Source organism: Vulpes lagopus, chromosome 12 (genome assembly GCF_018345385.1).
Source record: "Vulpes lagopus strain Blue_001 chromosome 12, ASM1834538v1, whole genome shotgun sequence".
Lineage (NCBI taxonomy): Eukaryota > Metazoa > Chordata > Mammalia > Carnivora > Canidae > Vulpes > Vulpes lagopus.
Window position 1 is genome coordinate 43,665,928 of NC_054835.1, and position 24,269 is coordinate 43,690,196.

The 24,269-nt window shown below is 36.1% G+C and overlaps 1 protein-coding gene across 3 annotated transcripts in view; it reads right to left on the bottom strand.

Moving 5' to 3' along the window:
• NSF (N-ethylmaleimide sensitive factor, vesicle fusing ATPase) overlaps positions 1-24,269 on the bottom strand; it is a 149,605-nt gene that overhangs the window by 95,586 nt on the left and 29,750 nt on the right. For all 3 annotated transcript variants that reach the window (XM_041726122.1, XM_041726120.1, XM_041726121.1), the window contains exons 5-8: positions 14,363-14,529; positions 11,544-11,651; positions 11,018-11,093; positions 8,532-8,687 (exon numbers count right to left, since the gene is read on the bottom strand). In XM_041726122.1, coding sequence (XP_041582056.1) covers positions 8,532-8,687; positions 11,018-11,093; positions 11,544-11,651; positions 14,363-14,529 — 507 coding nt within the window. The remainder of the gene's footprint in view (positions 1-8,531; positions 8,688-11,017; positions 11,094-11,543; positions 11,652-14,362; positions 14,530-24,269) is intronic.

A 24,269-nucleotide genomic window follows, 5' to 3' on the forward strand; every position in this document is an offset into this window, starting at 1 on the left:
GAGTTCGAGCTTACAACTTGGGGTTGTAAATATTTGAGTTAGCAAATATTTACATAAAGCAATACTTCTCAAATTGTCTATGCTAAGGTCCAGGTTTTTTCCTTAAAAGTTTCTAAACAATATTTTGTAAAATACAATTAAAAAAACATTATGCCAATGTTAAATTGCTAAGAAAGTTTCTAAATTTTTACTCTCAGTTTCAGTATTTATCTCAATGTGGACTGATAACAATGGTTCATGGTTCAGCAATGATCTATAGACCACATTCCATAACAGCCTTGATGTTGATAACACATGGATTAAAATACATTATAATTATACCTTCAAAGGTCTTAGAGCCATGGTGCTCAATGCAGGGCAATTCTGCCATTCAGGGGAAACATTTTTGATCACTACACAGGGGAAGGAGACAGGGAACTATGGCATTGAGTGGATAGACGCCAGAGATGCTGCTAAAAAGCCTGCAACAAACAGGACCAGGTCTTTCTCCCAACAAAGAATTAGCCACCCTAAAATTTCAAAAATGCTTAGGTTGAGAAATTCTCCCTTATGAATGTAATGCAAATGAATAATTATAGTATATTAAGAAGAGAGTTACATTAAGTATCCACAAGGTACTAGGGAAGTACCTTACCTTACTTAATGGATACATTAAGTATCCACAAGGTACTAGGGAAGCATAGAAGAGGAAGCACCTGAGTCTGTCTTAAAGGTCAAACAGGTTTAGTATTTACCAAAAAAAAAAGAAGTCCTCATCTCCTGATTCCCAGCTTTCTATATACAACCCCAACCTTCTAAATCTAATTTTCTAAATCGAATTTTCTGCTTTTTAACAACAGCTCTGCTAGACTGGTCTAAGCTGTGACTTCTATACCTTGCTGAGTCTGTCACTCTTCCCAGGGCATAGGCAACCATTCTTTCTCCTCCTATCCAAAATGATTCAGCATTTAAGGACTCATTCAAGCTCCACCTCCTCCAGGAAGTCTTCAGTGACTCGCTCTCTTAGAACTGCTATAGGACTTTTCATCTGTGCCACTCATTTGGCACTTTATCAGATACTGACTTCTGATATCACTTGTTAGGTTATAGTGCTTAACTTTTAAATGATTATTTAACATTTATGCTCCACCTCTAAGTTGACAGTTAAGACAAAGCTGCTGACACACTCAAAGCAATCACTTCCTTCCTGTATTAATGCTACAACAGGTACCAAAAAACACATGAAGAAAGCGGACTAGACTTCTTAAGTATCAGACATTCAGTCCTACAACCAATGCTTCATGTCTTTGAGCTCACAACAATTTGGATATATGTGGTTACTAGAAAGGTAATTTATAAAAAACCTTAGTGTTATAGAGAGTTTATCTACTCTCATATATTGAGCACTTATACTTCTTCTCCAGGCCAAGAGAAGTCCACTGATTCTTGTCAGATTTAAATTACAGAAAATCTGCCAGAAATAAGAAAATTAAGAAATCTCAATTGGGGCAGTTTCTCAAAATTTAAAAACTTAAACAGATAAAGAGATTTTTGTATTTCCAGGCAATACCCTCCCACCATGACAAAAAATCTGAGACTTTTGGAAAATGCTGCTAATCTTGAAAAGAAAGAAGGGGAAGAAGAAAGGTGGTGGGGGAGGAGAAGGAAGAGAAGCAAGAGGAGCAGGGAGGAAGAAGAAGAGGATGACAAAGAGGAAGATGAAGGAGAAGGTGGTTTAACTCATTAGCAGAGACAGAGAGGTTAGAAAAACTTAAACAGTTTAGAAAGTTGTCCTAATACTTAAATGCAGAAGTCCGATTTCTGCAGTCTATTTTCTGAACACTTATATCTGCATACAGGCAATGGTCGGGGGTGAGGCCAGACCTGCAGACCTTCAGGGTTTCATTCAGTAATAATTCCTCTCTTCCTTTCCACCCTCCTAACCTACATTTGTCTAAGTTCTCAGAACCTTTCTATATGGAAAACTTTATAAACTTCCTTGAGAATGAATTAAGGAAGAAAGGCAAAAATGCCACTTATTTACTCATCATAAAATATCCTTTGATCTAGGGGTGCCTGGGTGGCTCAGTTAATTAAGTAAGCATCTGTCTTTGGCTCAGATCATGATTTTGGGGTCCTGGGAAAGAGCCCCACATCAGGCTCCCTGCTCAGCAGGGGGGGGGGGCACAGTGGGGGTAAGAGGGGGTCTTGCTTCTTCCTCTGCTCCTCCCCCCTGCTTGTGTACACATATTCTCTCAAATAAATAAATAAATCTTTGGGGGGAAAAATTCTTTGACCTAAACTTCAAGGCTTCCTTGACTCCTTGATTCTTGGCTCCATCTCTCCAGTATCTGGAGAAGCAGCAGAGAAATCAGACTCTGGAACCACATATCCTACTACCAGCCCGAGCTTGGCTACTTACTAGCTAGACAAACTTAGTAAGTCACTTCCTTCTCCTCCTTCAACAGTTCCTGAATCAGGAGTACCAAATTCTAGTCCTAGCTCTGTCTGTGACTTGCTTAGTGACCTTGGGCCATAATTTCTGCATCTGTAAAGAGAAACCAGGGGGTTGTGCTAGATCACCAAGGGTGATTTTGTCCCCCAGAGGCGGTTTTGGCAATGTCTGGAAATATTTTTGGTTCTCACCTCTAGGGGTAGGTGGGAAGTGCCACACGCATCCAGTTAAGTAGAGGCCAGAGATGCTGCTAAACACCCTACAATGCACAGGACAACCAGTGCCACACAATAAATAATTATCCAGCCCAAAAATGTCTAATGATGCCACAGTTGAAAAACTCTTGACTCTAGCTCCCTCAAAGACTACCTCAGAGGACCCAAGAAGTAGCACTGAGAAGGCCCATTTTAGTGGTTTTATAGTATATAGGATTTCATGAGAGAAGATAAGTGTTAATGGTTTGGACTTTGAGGCCGGACTGCCTGGATTCAAATCTGACTCCACTACTTAACAGCTTAGACTACTTACTTAACCTTTCAGAGACTCAGTTTCCTTCTCCATAATATGGGGATGATATAATATCTACCTGATAAGGCTGTTATTGTGAGAACTGAGTGAGTTAATATATGTTAAGAATTGAGAACAGTGTCTGGTACTATGAGTATTAGCTACTATTGTCATCAACATCATCACCACCAATCTAAGTAAAGGGGAAGAAACATCCACCACTTCACGTCAGGAGTCAAGGGAGCTGGATTCCTCATTTGGAAAGGGTGTGAAGACTGAGAAAATTCAAGCACAGTTCCTCACATGTCAGAAACTCTGCTCTCCCTCAAGTCCCTGTATCCCACTCTCCCCTCTCATGCTTCCACAGCTGCGTAAAGGCCTGGATGTAAATGTTCTCATGATTTGCAGGGCATACAAACAACTTATATTCATTACTATAATGCAAAAAAGTTAATAGGAGGAAGTAGTTTGTTACATATCAGGAAACTGGTTTTATCTTTTCAGTGGAAAAGGACAGGTACTTCTAACTCCCCACTGTCACAGGCTGCTATCAAAGCCCCGGGGGTCCCTTTACCCGCCCCCCCCCGCCCACCCCCACCCCCGCACTCTTCTCCTCCATAGAAACCTCATGAAGAAAAAAGAAAAGAAAAAAATGAAACTTCATGAAGGATGTGGGACACACCTGTTCTCAGGCTACTTTCCTGTGTGGACAGTGAAGCTACCACAAGAAAGAAAGAGCCAAGTATTTCTACACAAGTAGAAAAATAAGATCACAGTAAAACATTCAGATGCAGAAGTATAGAGAGTAAAAGAATAAAAATCTCCCTATATTTCCATTCCTAACTTCCCTTTCACAAAAGTAAACAATGTTTTTTCAATGTAATGTGTGTTCATAGAGACCTCTATGCATTTAACTTTCAGTTTTATACATGTATTTTTTTATTATAACATGTCTGTATATTTGGAGCTGTATCATTTTAAGACTTGCTTCACTGGATTCCTTCCATAATGAGGGAAAAAGCATGTAGCATAGTTTATTTATTTCCTTACTGCTGGACATTCAGGTTCAAACTTAGACTAGTGATCCAATTATTGATCTGTAACTCACCTGTAGTTGCCAGCAAATTTAATCCATTAGCTTAGACTCTAGACAGCTCTGCCTCCTTAAAAGATTTATTTCTAAAAATCGATTAATAGAAAATGCTGACTTTATATATGGTTGGACTGAGATACCAGCATAACTACATTATTCCTATCCAAACATAAGTAAATTTTACTTAAAAAATTAAAACCAATGCAAGAGTTAACTCATGATTAAAAATTTCAACTTATAAAAAGTATTTTTTACAGTATTTTTTTAGGGTATTTAGCTCTAGTGCTTTAACTCTAAACGCTGTTTTAGAGATTTTTGAAAATCACATGGTTATAAGCCATCTCTTCTTCTAATTAAAAAGAAAAACAACTTTACAAACTTCCCAACATGAAGTCAGAATTAGTAAATTATTACTTCTTCATATCCAAGTATCATCTATAAGTACTTGGTGGAAAAGCAGAAGGGGGAAGTTTTACATCTCTAACTAGTGAGCAACTGCTTTCTTTTCCTTTCGTAATAAATTACAGGCAGACTTGAACAGATGTCAGGTTGGCATTCAAAACCTAAAATATAGCTGAAAAGCAAGTTATGACTAATACAAGGAAAAAAGATGAATGTCAGAAAGCTTCATTTTTTTTTCTTTTTTTCAAATTTCAGATAAGCTCTTTAGCCTTAGGGTTCCTTTTACAGAGCCCTGGAGTTCGGCTAGATGTCTTAACCCCCATTTAAATTGCAATCTCTCCTCATGAGTGGGGGTGTGAAAATGCATCTTAAGAGTGTCAGTGTTTATGTTAATCTGAGCAAGAACTCCCTCTCTCCCAAATATGGTGAGTACAAAACCTCAGCACCCTTTCTTCCACCGTATTTTATTTGTACCATTCTTAGCATGTGAAAGATGTCTGCATGTGATTGAGAGGCTCCTTATCTTCCCTGCGCTGTACTCCACAGAGTAACTGCAGTTTCACTCACAGTATCAGAAAAGAGTTGCTTTCCTCTAGAATTTCAAAAGAAATCTTAAAAATACAGATTGAAAATGGGCTTAAAGAGGAAGGCATGAAGACGACCAAAAAGAACAGTTTCAAAGAAGGGGGGCTCAAGACCATCATAGAGGCTCGCCTCTCCACGAAGTGGCCTGGATTCCTGCAAGGTACAGAACCACCAAAAGCCAGCATGAGGCTGGAGGCCTTCAGTCTACACACCTTTTTGCTTTCAGCTCTAAAACGGGTAACTTCTGCCAAGGTCCCTTTCCTTACATACATGTAAATCTAGTCCTAAAACTACATTAAAAGATGCTAATTCTTTAATAATTATTCCACTGTTCTTTGAAGAGGTTTGTAGGTTTTTGTTTGTTTGCTTGCTCCACCATTTACAACTTAGGGGTAATTGCCAGGGATGCTGAAAAATGAAATTTCTTTATAGAATATCTTTGTCAACAAAAGAGCCACAACTGAGAATTGAGGGAATCAATCAATTAATTATCCTAACACTCTCTACAAACTGCATGCAAGGGAGTAAATGTGGTAAATGTCCGAACAGAGGTATACTTTCAGCTAACACTTTACTGTGCTCAAGGATGGCAATCAGAGTTTATTCGCTGAGACTTTCAGACACCAGTATATAATGCCCACACTTCTATCCTGGGACTCAGAAAGTGCTCCAGGACATTTACTGCATGTGTGTGACCTCATCTGACCTTGAATGTTCTTGCATCACTGTGTGATGCTGTTTGGCCCTTTAGTCTTCATCTATCTCACCAGCAACATTCTGCATGTTTCTAAACTACATCCTCAATCCTGGAAAGTAACATGAAGTTTGGCAAGACAAAGGAAAGAACTGTATTACCTAGAAGCAGAATTATCACTCATAAACACAATGAGAGAAGAGAATTCTAAATTGATCACTCTGAACTTACAACTTTAATACATAGGCAAAAAAAGATCCATTTAGTTAAGATTCCTACTTGCAAAGCAGACATAACCCTAGACTCCGTGGTAAACACAATGATTTGGTCTCAGGCCAAAAGTTCTCTGCTTTAAACAAAACAGCCTCATAACCTACATAAATTATTCTTCTCTAATCACTATTTTTTTTCCCACTTTAATTGATTTAAATAATCGCACCCAGTGTTAGATCCCCAGTTGAACTTAGCTACTTAGTTAACAAACAGTGAGGAAAAAATCAGCTAATTTTGTTCCCACCTGGCAGGGTAAAAGAACACAAGGTATATATACAAAAAGAACTTGTGTGTGTGGAGGGGTATTTTATATTCTATCCAAATGTAAGCAATCTATTATATACTTTTATCAAAGCTAATGAAAATTTTATAACCCCACTGTTCTTGGACTGAAATGAGGTATTCTACTCTGTAATTCCCCCAAATTCAAAAGAAAAAAGACAACTCTAATGGAAAATAGGAAATGACACATGCATAGCAAGAAAATTATTTCCCAGCCATTTACCATAAAAATGTAGCTTTATGACACTGACAATCTTCATTCAGAATAAAGTAATGTCTTTCAATTTATCTCAAAAGCAAATATAGTTTTATACTTTTTGCCTTTTAAATCAAATTGACAATACATGCATCCTGATGGTGAAAAGGCATAAAGAGGAAAAAAATGTTTAAAGAATAAAACTCATTTTTTGTCCAATTAGTGTAAAAATATCAGAAAAATAAATCCACAAAAAAGGTTCTAGATAGTAGCAGTCTCAAACAAAATTCAAATTCATGGTTCTTAGTCAAAAAACATGTTGACATAACAAAACACAAAGTATTATAATTTAATTTCAATATGGATTGCAGAAACACAGATTAAATTCACTCAAAAATTCCAAATCTGTTTTGACTTAATTCCAAGCTTTTCAACAGCCGGGAAAGTCACAAATCGACCAATATGAGCTTTGCTCCTTTACATATTATTTACCCAACTGCAGAAAGAGGCTCTAATGAGCAGGGTTTGGATAATGCACAAACAGGAAATGCATATCTGAATAACTGAATAACTTGATAGCTTCCAAACTGTGAGAAAATATTTACAATATAATGAAAAGATATGGCTTATTACAGAGGCCATTTTTTTCTACTCGTTGGCTGGATAATATAAATCTTCAAAGAAACAGAATCATTAGACTCTGCACAGAGCTCAGTCTTGAAAACCAGTAAAAATATACCACAAGAATAACTTAGAATATTTAAAATTATCCTTTTTATCTCTCCTGATACCCAAAATACATACAAACAACATTTCCATGTCCTGATCAAAAAGCTTTATGGACTTACTGTGCTTCAAAACACACATTACCAAGATAGTGAATTACCACATTTTTTAATACTATGTTCCAAATTAAAATTGTTTTTTATGGACTTGGCCTTTGTTATCGCTCAATGTTATTGCCATCTCAAGGTGTATAAAACTCAGGTGATGAGGGTCTCTGTCATTTTCTCTTAATCCAATTCCAAACTCGACCTTTACCCAGAGAACAGGTGTGTGCTGTGTCTGTAATTTATCAGAGTGAACAGCCAGGCAGAGAAGCTACCAACAATAGGAAGCTAATAAAACCAAGCACTTAGTGCCTAGAAAGCAGTTCTTTTCCCCACCATACTTTTATCTCCCAGTAGCAATGTAAAGATAAAAAATGATGGAGGCGAGGGGAGTAACATATTCATGTTCCTTCAGGTTTTTTGAAGACTCTGACTTTATACTAATAGTCTGCCAGAAGCTGTTATGTTATAAATTCCTTTCTCAGATATTCCGTTGCTCACATTCCAATTCGACCTATGATATGGATATGAGAACAGTCATGACAGCATTTCCACTAGAGCAAATAAAGCCACTTCAGTCTACAGATAAATTAAATAAACCTTCAAGAAGAAAATGATAAATGCATAACACATTTCTTTATATGCAATATGGAAACTCCCATGTATATCCTGCATTTGTCTTTTTGGATCAAACTTACCTAATTTTAAAAACATGCCAAGAATCCATTTACTAGTTGTGAAGACATACTAATTGGGTCATGCAACAGCACAATAAAAAGAAGTAGCAGCTAATGTAAAATAATGCCCACGGTTAATAGATAATGATGATTCAGCAGGGTAAATCTGATCCACAGTGATGTTTAGAGTCAGGTGAAATTTCTAAATATGCCCTAGAGAAGACCTTTTATAAATAAGTAAATAAAATGAAATTCCTAAATATGTCCACACACAAATATACTTAAATAAATAAGTCATTAAGATAAAGCAACCACAAATATTTTTATTTTCCCTATAAAACTAAAATGTAATTTAAAAAATTCTAATACTTCAAAACTTGTTTAGAAAACTTTTTTTTTTTTTTAAGAAATAAAAAGTTAAAACACAAAAACACTGGTAGGCCTGAAAAATAATTTTGAAACATTATTGGGAGAAAAAAAAAAAAAGACTTCATTGCATTCTTTAAAAAAAAAAAAAAACAATACAAGATTTTACCAAATTTTCCTTTTTAAACTCACCCATCTGCTCCACAATCTCTGGAGGAAATACTCGAGAAGCAAATGCTCGTCGAAAAATATCTGAAAATTCTTTGTCCAGACCTCCTATTCCCATTTTTTCAAAGTTCCAGTCAGGATTGATGATAGACTGGCGATTTTCCTTGGTTTTAGCTTTGCCTATGTCAAACAAAGATAATCAATGTGAAACAAGAACTTCATTACTAGGTGAAAAAAGACAGAAATTGCTGGGCATCCTTAATGAATAAAGAGAAGGTACCCTATACAAAGATGAACATGCTCTTAGCTGATTTTCAAATAAGAAGAATACGTTTTGCTATGTTAACTACTTTGTCTGGACCCATTCAGGGCCAGTAAATCACTTCCAAAATGTCTAAACTCATGCAGTAGTCCATTTGTGATCAATCCATGAAGCCAGTCTTATTAACCTCTAATCCTAATCAAGTTAACCAACTTGGCTGATTAAACACTATGTGTACATCTGATGAAGACAACACTAGTTGCTAGAAATGCAACTGAAATCTAGCAATCCCTCACGGCTCCTGAAGCAAATGCATTTAAAAATACATATATTTATCTAGATTAAGTTTATAAACAGTGTATAACCCCTTAACCTGGGAAGATGCACTAAGTCTGATGTCTTATTTTTTCTCCACTTGCACACAAAAGTCTGAAATCATCCTTAAGTCTTAATGATTTCAAAATCCATGTTTTCAAATTTCCACAGATAAAAATTATCTAACTTAAAGGTCATAGTGCCACCTAAAGTAACTCGGGAGAACCACATTAGCCATCTCAAAAACAATAAACGCACTTTAGAGCACTCTACTATAAACAAAAAAGAAAGTGATATAGTTTCTTTAAAACTAGAGAAGAAAAAGTCACATTAGGCAAAGTTTATCCTAGATGGTGATTTTATGGTTAGTTTTGTGGACTCAACATTTCTTTATAATGTGATCAAAAATATATTTCTTACACTCTACTGCCCTCCTGTGGCCAAATTTACAGCATGGTAAATTAGTACACCATTTTATCAATGGAAAAAAGCCTATCAATCACATCTTTGCATGAATTACTTAGAAATACCAACACTGTATGAAAGTCATGCAACTCCCTTAAGATACCTTAACAAAAGGTGTATTAAAGGTGTGTAAAATACAAAGAACTCACTTCAGAAATGTATTGAATCAAAAAAAAAAAAGAAATGTATTGAATCAATAACAGGAGATTCTGATAAATCCTATACCCATAAAACAACATACATAGTCATTAAAATTATATTGTTGAGGTATATTAAGAAGCTTGTTAAGAAATAAAGCAAATTATAATATATGAAAGTAGAATCAAATTTTAAAATTTTAGAGTGTGTGAGTTGTTTTTCAGTGAATGTCTATTTTATGAAACCAGTATTTTATTGTAAAATTAAGAAAAAAACCGGTAAGAAAGGAATGATAATTTACGGATCAAGAAAAAAGATCACATATTTGAAGGTAAATAACCTTGGAGATAATGGTGCACAATCAATGAAAATCCTCTACTTTCTACTGGGGAAGAAGACATCAGCATAGTGAAAATCACCCTAAATCAGAATTACTATAGAGTTAATGATATCATCATTCTGGTGAGTTACTTTTCTTAGAGTCCAATCTGCACTATTTTAATATAATAAAAGCAAGGCTAACATACAAGAGTAGGACAGAGCTATGAATCTATTGGGAAGACTGTCTTCACCTGTACATTCACCATTTAACTCAATCACTAACAGAAGTGATGCCAGTATCACATCTAACACACCACCAAGTGAAGGGTAGTCTGCAAATAACTGACCAGTTCTCAAGGTACATACAGAAACCTTATGCACCAAGGTGTGTAAAGACAGTGGAAGCCTGACGAACTGTCAGAAAAGACTATGGAAACTAAACTAAACACAACGTGAAATCCTGAATCAGATCCTATAACCGAAAGGACATGATGCAAAAAAAACTAGTGAAACCCAAATAAAGCCTGCAGTTTCGATGGTAGCAGTGTAACTGTGTTAACTTAGTTTGAGTAATTGTGCTATGATTATTTGAGATGTAACACCAAGGATGCTGGTGAAGTATAGAGAAACTCCCTAAACTATTTTCGCAAATATTCTGTAAGCCTGAACTTATCTCAAAACTTATAGATTAACATTAATTTTATTCTGTATTTTTTTCCTGGTTTTTAGTGTGATTGCTAGGAAGTTAAAAATTACACATAAGGCTCACATTCCATTTTTATTGGACAACGAGGATCTGGTGAACATTTTGAACTTTTTTTTCTCAACTTTTTTTCTGTGTATCAGCACAGCTGACAGTGATGAAATACTTCGTGGATTTGTGGTAAGTCTTCTCAATGAAGGTGCCCTTATTCTCCTCCCAGACTTAAAAATCAGGGTAGTTGAGCCACATATGATAACAGAGATAGTCCCACTTCATTCAGAGTTTTCAAAAAATTGCAAATCTTACCAATAAGATTGAGTGATGAATTTTCTGCTTTTTCAAATGCAACCTGACTGTTCCCAACAACCAGTCCTACTTCAATCTGTATAAAAAGACAATAATTAGTAGTCCAATAGTGAACTTCTAGACTTTCCAAAGCAAGGCCAAAAATGACAAGAAATAAGGTCTCTTTGAGCAAAGCAAATCTTCCAAACTATTATCTAAGTTACATTTATTTTTGTTTCCATTGAATTTCAGTGCATATATCTTTTGAAAATGCCGGTCTTACTGTTATTATTGTATACAATAAATATCATCTGCATTCAACTAGGATTACGAGTACACTTACAAATTTCAATTACTATTAAGTCTGCAAGGGTATTTTATGCTATATTTAAAAAATAGCGTTAGCTATAAAAGCAATGTTTTCTCCCTATTACCTTAAAACAAAGAGTACATAATAAGAAAGAAATCACTGAGCAAGAGAATGGCTACAAATGTTATATTAACCTGCACAAGTCATATCACAATGATTATTAGAAATAAAACATACCTTCTGTCTTTTACCTGTCGCGGGCTCTCCCTTCAGGATGCTAGGATCCATGGCTTCAATGTCCTTTACCAGCAAGCCAAAAAGTTTTTCATTGAAGCTAAACACAAGCTACACAGAAAAGAGATAAAGGGAGAAAAACCACTTTATGATATAATGGCTGGATTCTTACATCATCACCAGTGTTTTGCAAATGCAGGGAAGGCAGTTTTCTCCTGTATCCCTCTCAAATTTGTTCGACAGGCAAACTACTCACACAGGCAATGAGAGGAAAAGGGAACTAACATTTATTGAGTATCTTCATGTGCCAAACACTACAAGAAGTCCTATACTTAATACTCACAAACTCTCCTAGAAACAGACAGTCTTCCTCAGTTTTACTAGTAAGGGAGCTGAGATCAAGAGAGGGCCTAAGCAATGGAAGTCAGAGTCATAGTACATGACAGTGCCAGGATTCAACGTTGGGTCCATGACTCGAAGATTCATGCCTTTCTACCACCCACAAATTTACAGACAACTTTTGAATGCTTTTTATTCACCAAGTATTTACGAGCGCCTTCTACAATCTAGGCTCTCTTCTACTTGCTGGAGTATAACACTAACTATAGCAGACAAAGCTGATGGCCAACCCTGCCACTAATGACCACTACAAATGGGAATCAATGCTAGGAACAGTGATTTGGGGTAAGATATTTATTTCTTCTCTGTATCACAGTAGATTTTTCTCTCTTGGGTTTATAAACATCTGCATGTTACTGGGTTTTAAATGATTACAAATACCAAAGCATTTTCTATTAAAGCAGTAAAGCTAAAGGAAAAGGTAAAAACAGTGAAGTCTAGGTAAGCAATTTGAGCATAATTATTCACCAAAAAGTGTAGGGACCCAGAAGCAATACAGTATACAGCTCAAAAAGCAATGGACAGGTGGTCAACAAATGAACAGAGGACCATTGTGTTGGGGAGCCTCTTGGACTATCTAATCTGGAAGAGGACCAGACTGGATATCTAGCCCCTCACCTCATTCTACTTACATCAAAGTACTTAACAGTACATGGCATTTCTTGCTTTTTTTTCTGTCTTCCTCAATTAGAAAGGAAGCTCTGGAAAAATAGGAATTGTGTGTATTTTGCTCATTGCTGATGTGCTAGGCCTAAAATAGTAGCTGAAACATAGTAGGTTATCTAGTAAATATTTAATTAACTAACTGTTCAATTAACTAATAGGTTCTTGTCTCAGCTATGGCCCTGGCTGTATAGCCATAGGCATGTCATTTATGTTTTCTGAATTTAAAAATTATTCATTTGCAAAATGAGGAGGTTACTCAAGATGACCTCTGAGGTTCATTCTAATACCAGTACTCTTAAAAATAATAATAAATGCACTATATCCCTTTCCTATCTATCAGTCATTCAGTTTCCACTTATGGAAGTTTGATATTATAATGTATGGATTCTCCAGATTTCTGGTCTTGTTCTTCCAGATTTATGCCATTTGACTTAGATGAGAGGATCCAAAGAAATGACACTCCTTTCATCCAACAGCTATTTCTTTCTACCACTTCTCTCTCATTGTCTGTTCCACATACTTTCCCAGATGAGACCCTGCAAGGACAATCTCCGTAAGTCACTAGAGATCAGAATGCCATAAGCAGTGATTCATAAACTTTTTGGTCTCAGGATCCCTTTAAATGACTAAAAATTTATGAGAATCCTCAAAGATTTTGTTTAAATGGATTATATCCACTGGCATTCACTCTCATAGAAATTAGAACAAGAAACTTAAAATGTATTTATTAACATAAAAATGACAATAAGTTCATTATATGTGAACATAAATGATATTTTTAATTTTGAAAAAAGCTCGCCAATTTCCAAAATAAAAAATCTAAGTAAAACAGTGACACTGTCACATTTTGCAAATCTTTTAATGTCTTGCTTAAAGGAAAACAGCTGGATCCTCACATCTGCTTTAATAGTCAATATACTCATGAGCTAGCACACATCACATAGTCTACAAAACACCACAGTATGTTTGTAAGAGAATAAGAGAAAAAAGAGACATAACATTTTGGTATTATTAGGAAGATTCTTTGATTTCACAAACCCCTTGAAAGGGCCTCAGGAACCCTCTGAAGTCTCTGGACACATTTTGAGAACTTTTGCTATGGAGCTATGTATGACAGGAGGAAGGAGTTAGGAATAATTAATAAAAGTAACAAAGATAGAAACAAATCAGATGAGTAATGATTATTTATGTGTACAATTAAGCAGCAATTTATGAACTCACACAGCTTTTTAAAGTAAAATTTAAAAGAATTTCTTCCTAGGAGATTAACAATGTATTAACTGAAGTCGAAAAAAAGGGCAAGATCAGTAATATCACTTTTAAAGACAGAAAATCTGGGCTTCGGATGTTCCATGAAAAACCTGAAAACACACATACTTTTCTTAAGTTTCTCTAGTTCATAACCAAAAATGTTAAGAATTACTTTTCCACAGAAATATATCAGTGAAAGAGAAAACCATACAAAGACAAAACAAATGTCCCACAAAAAGAAAAGTTAGAAATCTGAGAGACGTAAGTTTGCAGTGTTCCCAAATTTTCAGAGCGAAGAGCTGCTGTAACCAAAAAGCTACTTAAGAATTTTTCTGATCAGACTCAGAGGTTCAGGAAATGCATTTCCCTTGCTTTTTTATCACTCAACTGAATATATCTGTCCATATGTGAAGCTCCTCGCAGTTTCTAAAAAGTAGAATTAATTCTGAACTGCGGAGATTGGAATGCCTGTCAAGAGGGAGGAACAAAAAAAAATTCAAAACCACCTGCTGTCCCACTGAGAATGCCTGGTTGTTGAACTGCTGAATGAATTCTGCTGCCATCTTGTCAGTATCGTAAGGGTTGGAGTCAATGCTTTTTTTCTGCAGGAAATCAATCTCGATGGTCATTGTGCCAATGCATTGTTTGGCCTTGTCAAATGTGTACAAGGATACTAGGGAAAAAAGAAGAAGCATTTTTAAAATCACGAGGACACTGAACACTTGCTGTATTTTGAGTAACTAAAAGTTTCACATGAATGAAGCATAACAGAACTCGACCAAAAGGGGGCTTTCCATGGTAGAGGGACACACAGGTACAGATTAAAGAAAATAATATAATCACTGGAGATTTTGCTCCCCTCTGAATTAGGACAAATCCCTAATAATGCTATCTCAATAGCACTATCCCTCTACCTTTACCCTTCATCCAACTCTTATAGGAAATCACAGCCCTCCCCACACTATCTCTACATCCTCCTCCTTCTCATTTAACAGAGGACAAAATGACAGTATGGAAAGCGCCAGTGGAGTTGGTATAGCATGTTGCTTTCAAACAAGATTTTTGTTTGACACAAGCAAGAACTAAGGTGAGAAGTGTGTGGAGTCTTTTGCCCTAGCAAGTTAGTTTGCAGGACAAAAACAAACAAACAACAACAACAAAAAACTTGAAAAACAATATTTACTAGATGGGTTTGCTCCAGAGCAACTTAGAGTTTGACATTCTTTTTTAATACTATAAAAATATTCACTGAGCACCCACCATAACCAGAGAACTACAGTAACTACTACATGTATGACATGTAAAAGAAAGCAAGGACCATATTTTTAACTCATCTTTGTACAAACAGCATCTAACAACAAAAAACCTAATCTCCATGCTAATAAAAGGAGGCAAGACAAAGGGATGTTGGAGTCTATGTTTCAATAGATTCTGTTGAGTGTAAAAATCTAAGTAAATTATCTAGCTTTCTGTGCCTTGATTTGTTATATCTGTAAAACAAGGAAGATGGAACTACATAGACCTTTGCTTCTTCTATTCCCCAAATTCTGTTCTAAACTTATTTCTTATAGTCTAGTCAGTTGAATTATATATAAGAATTTTTTGTAAATCGTCTGAATGAAATTGCTTATATAATCATATTTTTATATTTTGGTTTGCCATTGTAAAGGCGGGCACGTAAAGATAAACATTTTTGAAAGCAAAATAATTAAGAAAGCCAGGGTAAGGAATAGAAAGTTCACTGAAGGGATCCCTGGGTGGCGCAGCGGTTTGGCGCCTGCCTTTGGCCCAGGGCGCGATCCTGGAGATTCGACCCGGGATCGAATCCCACGTCGGGCTCCCGGTGCATGGAGCCTGCTTCTCCCTCTGCCTGTGTCTCTGCCTCTCTCTCTCTCTCTCTCTGTGACTATCATAAATAAATAAATAAATAAATTTAAAAAAAAAAAAAAAAAAAAAAAAGAAAGTTCACTGAAGATCAAAGAATAAGTACAAGTCTCAGCTGAAAGTTTTAGAATACTTTCCTGCCTCCACTTCTGGGTGTTTTATTCTTAAACATTTCCTAGAACATACAGATTTCCTAGAACTTAACAGGTTATATGTTAAGTAATTTTCATAAGCAACAGAACCTAACTGTTTCCTCATATAGTGAAAATCAGTATAGAATAAAATATTAATGTAAAATAAGTAAGTTGATTCAGAAATTCCATATCTAAGTGTCTGTACCAAAAAGACTACTGAACATTTATCTAAAAAAAGATCTAAAAAAATAAAAAATAAAAAATAAAAAGAGATCTATACCGAGGTTCCTTGCAGCATTATTTGTAACACTCAAATGTTGAAAAAACACTGATCAGAAGCAGAATGATGAATAAAATGTAGCATATATATATATATAATGTGGAATACTATACAGCAATTAAAAACTTGATGTATATTTAATAAAGATAGATGGGTTATTAATATATAATTTTTTAAAAGATTTTATTTACTTATTCATGAGAGACACACAGAGAGAAGCAGAGACACAGGCAGAGGGAGAAGTAGGCTCCATGCAGGGAGCCTGATGTGGGACTCAATCCCGGGTCTCCAGGATCACGCCCTGGGTTGAAGGCAGCAATAAACCGCTGAGCCACCAGGGCTGCCCTTAATATATAATATTCAGTAAAAAAAACTGTGCTGCAAAGGGAATCCCTGGGTGGCTCAGCGGTTTAGCACCTGCCTTCGGCCCAGGGCGTGATCCTGGAGTACCGGGATCGAGTCCCACATCGGGCTCCCTGCATGGAGCCTGCTTCTCCCTCTGCCTGTGTTGTGTCTCTGCCTCTCTCTCTGTGTGTCTTTCATGAATAAATAAATAAAATCTTTTAAAAAAACTGTACTGCAAAAAGAGTCATACAGTATGATACCTCTGTGCCTTAAAGGCTCAAAAAATGATTCTACAATGTCATGTGTATTTATATATGTGTGTATTCACACCTATATATATACATCTATGTGCATATATACCTGTGTGTACCACCTATATATCAAGAAACTTGAATAAGTGTATTAAAATATCATTATTACTATCATTTTCAAATATGCTTTAAAACAAGGTCAGTGTTCCTAAACAGAAAAGACCAAGCTGTTTCAATTTCAAATGCTGCAGGCAGTACCACGGACAGTACCACAGGCAGCACCATGGTCAGCACCACTGGCAGCCCCAAAGGGACAGGTGCCCTGAAGGTTTCATCCAGGAGCAAAGAAGTGTTAAAAGGTTGAGAATGTTTTCTCATTTTATGATTAATAGCAATTCAATGCCAAAGACTAATAAAAATTATTTTTATAAGCAAAGAATATTAGAGGCAGTGCTTTGAATAAACAGACATTACAAATGAAAAGGTCAAATGGTCAAAAAACGTGTTAATTGGACATCAGTCTGTAATACTTAAAATATGTAAATGATTCTTCTAGAAGATTACTTCACACTAAAATCACTGACTTGACTAAAAAAAATTCTCACCTTACAGACAGAATGCCTGTTTTAGATTCTTTGAATTAGCATCCTCCTTCACACCACACGTGCTATCCTATCTGTACCCACATTGCTTACACTGAACCAGCTTTCTACCTTTATGGCCACATCATCCACATCACCAGGCCTCCAAACTCTGCCTTGCCTCAAACTGATTCTACCCTAGTCCCACCTGATCACTTAGTTTTATAATTTTGTTCATTAAGGCTGTTTGATCCACTTTATTAAAAAATATTTTATTTTTTAAGTAATCTCTACACTCAACATGGGGCTCAAACCCACAACACCAAGATCAAGAGTCACATGCTCTACCAACTGAGCCCACCAGGTGCCCTGTTTAATTCACCTATTAAAGAAGTGACTTTACAATCAAGACAACCACTTCTGGTAGCAGAAAAAATGCTTTAAACATAATTTAAGTCACAAAACACATTTCTCAACTCATCAAGATTTATAACCTTGAATTTTCACACCGTAATTAATCTATATTAAAAGTTAAATTTAGGCACTCTCTTAACTATATTCAGAAAAGTTTGAAGAAGAAACCTATGCTACATACACACCCATTTTCTCACTAGATTTAATAAGCATGCATTTGTTTTTGTTTTTTTTTTAACTTCTTCCAATGTCTGTAAATAAGGAACGCTGGTTTCATGCATGACCTACTTCATGCTGGTGCTGAACTCCTTCACTGTCTCAGCTTCTCACTATGCTTCAGGTAAAGGGGTTAGAGTTAAGGGAATCACTTATGTCACTGTTTCTTAAAATGTGACTGAGGAACCACTTAACAGTGAGTGTTAAAAACACAGATTCCTGAATCAGACTTCTCAAGGAAAGGGCCCTGAGAATATTAAAAAAAAAAACAAAAAACAAAAACAAAAAAACACCTCTACAGGTGTTTCTCCCAGGTATGTTTGGAAAGCACTAATTATGCAACTTTCCACAAGCTACCCATATCTAAAGTAATTTCCTTTATTTTCACCCCAATTAAAATTTTATCCCTTATCCTATTTCCACAAAGGAAGGAAAAAAGCCACCTAAAAATGACCCCAATATTTAAGTTCCCTCTAACTAAAAAAAAAAAATTAAATTTTTTAAAAGTTCCCATGAAAATTTGAAAAAAAATAACTCCACAGATTTACTATCAAAAGAAAACATATAACAAAATACTGTAGTGTTTCAGCTGAAGTGTCTTTCACTCAAAATACCAACCACGAACTATAAATATGTATGTAACATTTTAAACTGAATAAAATACCCTCAAACAAGTACATAGAAATATAATAAAACATCTACAATCAGAAGATTAAAACGTAAGAACACGAATAGACAAAAGAAATGCAATAAGTTTTTGAAACTCAGGAAAGAGACTGAAGGAAAAGATAAAACTATTTCAGAGTGAATCATAAATTACAAACTGCCCATTGGAGAGTAGATTCAAATTAATGTTCAGTAAGAGGCAGTGAAAGAAGAGGAAAACAACCAAATAATAAAAATAAGAGAAAAAAAATATTTTAAGAACAAAGAGGAGGCACCTGGGTGTCTTAGTCAGTTAAGCATCCAACTCTTGATTTCTGCTCAAGTCATGATCTCAGGGTTGTGCAATCAAGCCCAGAGTGAGGTTCTGTGCTCAGTGGGGAATCTGCTTCTCTCCTTCTCCCTCGCCCTCTGCACCTCCCCTTGCCTCATCCCCCACATACTCCTCCTAACTCTCTCTAAAATAAATAAATAAATCTTTAAAGAAAGGGCAGGGGCGCCTGGGTGGCTCAGTTGGTTAAGCATCCAACTCTTTTTTTTAAAAGATTTTATTTATTTATTCATGAAAGACACACACAGAGAGAGAGGCAGAGACATAGGCAGAGGGAGAAGCAGGCTCTATGCAGGGAGCCCAACATGGGACTCGATCCGGGTCTCCAGGATCACACCCTGGGCCGAAGGCAGGCACCAAACCGCTGAGCCACCCAGGGATTTCCAGCATCCAACTCTTGATTTCAGCTCAGATCATGATCTCAGGGTTGTGAGATTGAGCCCATATCCAGTTCTGTGCTCAATGAGGAGCATGCTTGAGATTCTCTCTCCCTCTGCCCCTCTCCCTGGCTTATGCTCTCTCTCTCTCTCTCCATATATATATATATATATATATATATATATATATATATATATATATATATATATAAAATAAACAGTAAGGATATTAGATTTCAAATACAGAAAAATCCTCAGGGCCCCCGGGCTGAAAAACTGAAGTACTTATAAGGGTAAGAAAATCAGATTGGAAAAAAAAAATCAGATTGGTATCAGACCTCTCAAGAGCATCATACAATGCAAGGCAATTGTAATGCAGTATTTTCAAGAAATTCAAGAGAGGAAAACAAGCCCAGAATTTTATACCCAGCCAAGCTGCTCTTGAAATAGCAGAGATCTAAAGAAAGTAGTCTGAATATGCAAGAGCTTAATGAATACTATACACATATATACTTCCTGGAGGAATCTACTAGAGCATAGGTTTTATTCAACCAAGTAGAAACTGGCAAAAGGACTGATCATAATCATTTAAGGACTTCATTGTAGAGTTAAGACTAAAACAAGTATGGGTCATGTGCTTCGACCGGGATCGAATCCCACGTCGGGCTCCCGGTGCATGGAGCCTGCTTCTCCCTCTGCCTGTGTCTCTGCCTCTCTCTCTCTCTCTCTCTGTGACTATCATAAATAAATAAATAAATAAATTTAAAAAAAAAAAAAAAAAAAAAAGAAAGTTCACTGAAGATCAAAGAATAAGTACAAGTCTCAGCTGAAAGTTTTAGAATACTTTCCTGCCTCCACTTCTGGGTGTTTTATTCTTAAACATTTCCTAGAACATACAGATTTCCTAGAACTTAACAGGTTATATGTTAAGTAATTTTCATAAGCAACAGAACCTAACTGTTTCCTCATATAGTGAAAATCAGTATAGAATAAAATATTAATGTAAAATAAGTAAGTTGATTCAGAAATTCCATATCTAAGTGTCTGTACCAAAAAGACTACTGAACATTTATCTAAAAAAGATCTAAAAAAATAAAAAATAAAAAATAAAAAGAGATCTATACCGAGGTTCCTTGCAGCATTATTTGTAACACTCAAATGTTGAAAAAACACTGATCAGAAGCAGAATGATGAATAAAATGTAGCATATATATATATATAATGTGGAATACTATACAGCAATTAAAAACTTGATGTATATTTAATAAAGATAGATGGGTTATTAATATATAATTTTTTAAAAGATTTTATTTACTTATTCATGAGAGACACACAGAGAGAAGCAGAGACACAGGCAGAGGGAGAAGTAGGCTCCATGCAGGGAGCCTGATGTGGGACTCAATCCCGGGTCTCCAGGATCACGCCCTGGGTTGAAGGCAGCAATAAACCGCTGAGCCACCAGGGCTGCCCTTAATATATAATATTCAGTAAAAAAAACTGTGCTGCAAAGGGAATCCCTGGGTGGCTCAGCGGTTTAGCACCTGCCTTCGGCCCAGGGCGTGATCCTGGAGTACCGGGATCGAGTCCCACATCGGGCTCCCTGCATGGAGCCTGCTTCTCCCTCTGCCTGTGTTGTGTCTCTGCCTCTCTCTCTGTGTGTCTTTCATGAATAAATAAATAAAATCTTTTAAAAAAACTGTACTGCAAAAAGAGTCATACAGTATGATACCTCTGTGCCTTAAAGGCTCAAAAAATGATTCTACAATGTCATGTGTATTTATATATGTGTGTATTCACACCTATATATATACATCTATGTGCATATATACCTGTGTGTACCACCTATATATCAAGAAACTTGAATAAGTGTATTAAAATATCATTATTACTATCATTTTCAAATATGCTTTAAAACAAGGTCAGTGTTCCTAAACAGAAAAGACCAAGCTGTTTCAATTTCAAATGCTGCAGGCAGTACCACGGACAGTACCACAGGCAGCACCATGGTCAGCACCACTGGCAGCCCCAAAGGGACAGGTGCCCTGAAGGTTTCATCCAGGAGCAAAGAAGTGTTAAAAGGTTGAGAATGTTTTCTCATTTTATGATTAATAGCAATTCAATGCCAAAGACTAATAAAAATTATTTTTATAAGCAAAGAATATTAGAGGCAGTGCTTTGAATAAACAGACATTACAAATGAAAAGGTCAAATGGTCAAAAAACGTGTTAATTGGACATCAGTCTGTAATACTTAAAATATGTAAATGATTCTTCTAGAAGATTACTTCACACTAAAATCACTGACTTGACTAAAAAAAATTCTCACCTTACAGACAGAATGCCTGTTTTAGATTCTTTGAATTAGCATCCTCCTTCACACCACACGTGCTATCCTATCTGTACCCACATTGCTTACACTGAACCAGCTTTCTACCTTTATGGCCACATCATCCACATCACCAGGCCTCCAAACTCTGCCTTGCCTCAAACTGATTCTACCCTAGTCCCACCTGATCACTTAGTTTTATAATTTTGTTCATTAAGGCTGTTTGATCCACTTTATTAAAAAATATTTTATTTTTTAAGTAATCTCTACACTCAACATGGGGCTCAAACCCACAACACCAAGATCAAGAGTCACATGCTCTACCAACTGAGCCCACCAGGTGCCCTGTTTAATTCACCTATTAAAGAAGTGACTTTACAATCAAGACAACCACTTCTGGTAGCAGAAAAAATGCTTTAAACATAATTTAAGTCACAAAACACATTTCTCAACTCATCAAGATTTATAACCTTGAATTTTCACACCGTAATTAATCTATATTAAAAGTTAAATTTAGGCACTCTCTTAACTATATTCAGAAAAGTTTGAAGAAGAAACCTATGCTACATACACACCCATTTTCTCACTAGATTTAATAAGCATGCATTTGTTTTTGTTTTTTTTTTAACTTCTTCCAATGTCTGTAAATAAGGAACGCTGGTTTCATGCATGACCTACTTCATGCTGGTGCTGAACTCCTTCACTGTCTCAGCTTCTCACTATGCTTCAGGTAAAGGGGTTAGAGTTAAGGGAATCACTTATGTCACTGTTTCTTAAAATGTGACTGAGGAACCACTTAACAGTGAGTGTTAAAAACACAGATTCCTGAATCAGACTTCTCAAGGAAAGGGCCCTGAGAATATTAAAAAAAAAAACAAAAAACAAAAACAAAAAAACACCTCTACAGGTGTTTCTCCCAGGTATGTTTGGAAAGCACTAATTATGCAACTTTCCACAAGCTACCCATATCTAAAGTAATTTCCTTTATTTTCACCCCAATTAAAATTTTATCCCTTATCCTATTTCCACAAAGGAAGGAAAAAAGCCACCTAAAAATGACCCCAATATTTAAGTTCCCTCTAACTAAAAAAAAAAAATTAAATTTTTTAAAAGTTCCCATGAAAATTTGAAAAAAAATAACTCCACAGATTTACTATCAAAAGAAAACATATAACAAAATACTGTAGTGTTTCAGCTGAAGTGTCTTTCACTCAAAATACCAACCACGAACTATAAATATGTATGTAACATTTTAAACTGAATAAAATACCCTCAAACAAGTACATAGAAATATAATAAAACATCTACAATCAGAAGATTAAAACGTAAGAACACGAATAGACAAAAGAAATGCAATAAGTTTTTGAAACTCAGGAAAGAGACTGAAGGAAAAGATAAAACTATTTCAGAGTGAATCATAAATTACAAACTGCCCATTGGAGAGTAGATTCAAATTAATGTTCAGTAAGAGGCAGTGAAAGAAGAGGAAAACAACCAAATAATAAAAATAAGAGAAAAAAAATATTTTAAGAACAAAGAGGAGGCACCTGGGTGTCTTAGTCAGTTAAGCATCCAACTCTTGATTTCTGCTCAAGTCATGATCTCAGGGTTGTGCAATCAAGCCCAGAGTGAGGTTCTGTGCTCAGTGGGGAATCTGCTTCTCTCCTTCTCCCTCGCCCTCTGCACCTCCCCTTGCCTCATCCCCCACATACTCCTCCTAACTCTCTCTAAAATAAATAAATAAATCTTTAAAGAAAGGGCAGGGGCGCCTGGGTGGCTCAGTTGGTTAAGCATCCAACTCTTTTTTTTAAAAGATTTTATTTATTTATTCATGAAAGACACACACAGAGAGAGAGGCAGAGACATAGGCAGAGGGAGAAGCAGGCTCTATGCAGGGAGCCCAACATGGGACTCGATCCGGGTCTCCAGGATCACACCCTGGGCCGAAGGCAGGCACCAAACCGCTGAGCCACCCAGGGATTTCCAGCATCCAACTCTTGATTTCAGCTCAGATCATGATCTCAGGGTTGTGAGATTGAGCCCATATCCAGTTCTGTGCTCAATGAGGAGCATGCTTGAGATTCTCTCTCCCTCTGCCCCTCTCCCTGGCTTATGCTCTCTCTCTCTCTCTCCATATATATATATATATATATATATATATATATATATATATATATATATATATATAAAATAAACAGTAAGGATATTAGATTTCAAATACAGAAAAATCCTCAGGGCCCCCGGGCTGAAAAACTGAAGTACTTATAAGGGTAAGAAAATCAGATTGGAAAAAAAAAATCAGATTGGTATCAGACCTCTCAAGAGCATCATACAATGCAAGGCAATTGTAATGCAGTATTTTCAAGAAATTCAAGAGAGGAAAACAAGCCCAGAATTTTATACCCAGCCAAGCTGCTCTTGAAATAGCAGAGATCTAAAGAAAGTAGTCTGAATATGCAAGAGCTTAATGAATACTATACACATATATACTTCCTGGAGGAATCTACTAGAGCATAGGTTTTATTCAACCAAGTAGAAACTGGCAAAAGGACTGATCATAATCATTTAAGGACTTCATTGTAGAGTTAAGACTAAAACAAGTATGGGTCATG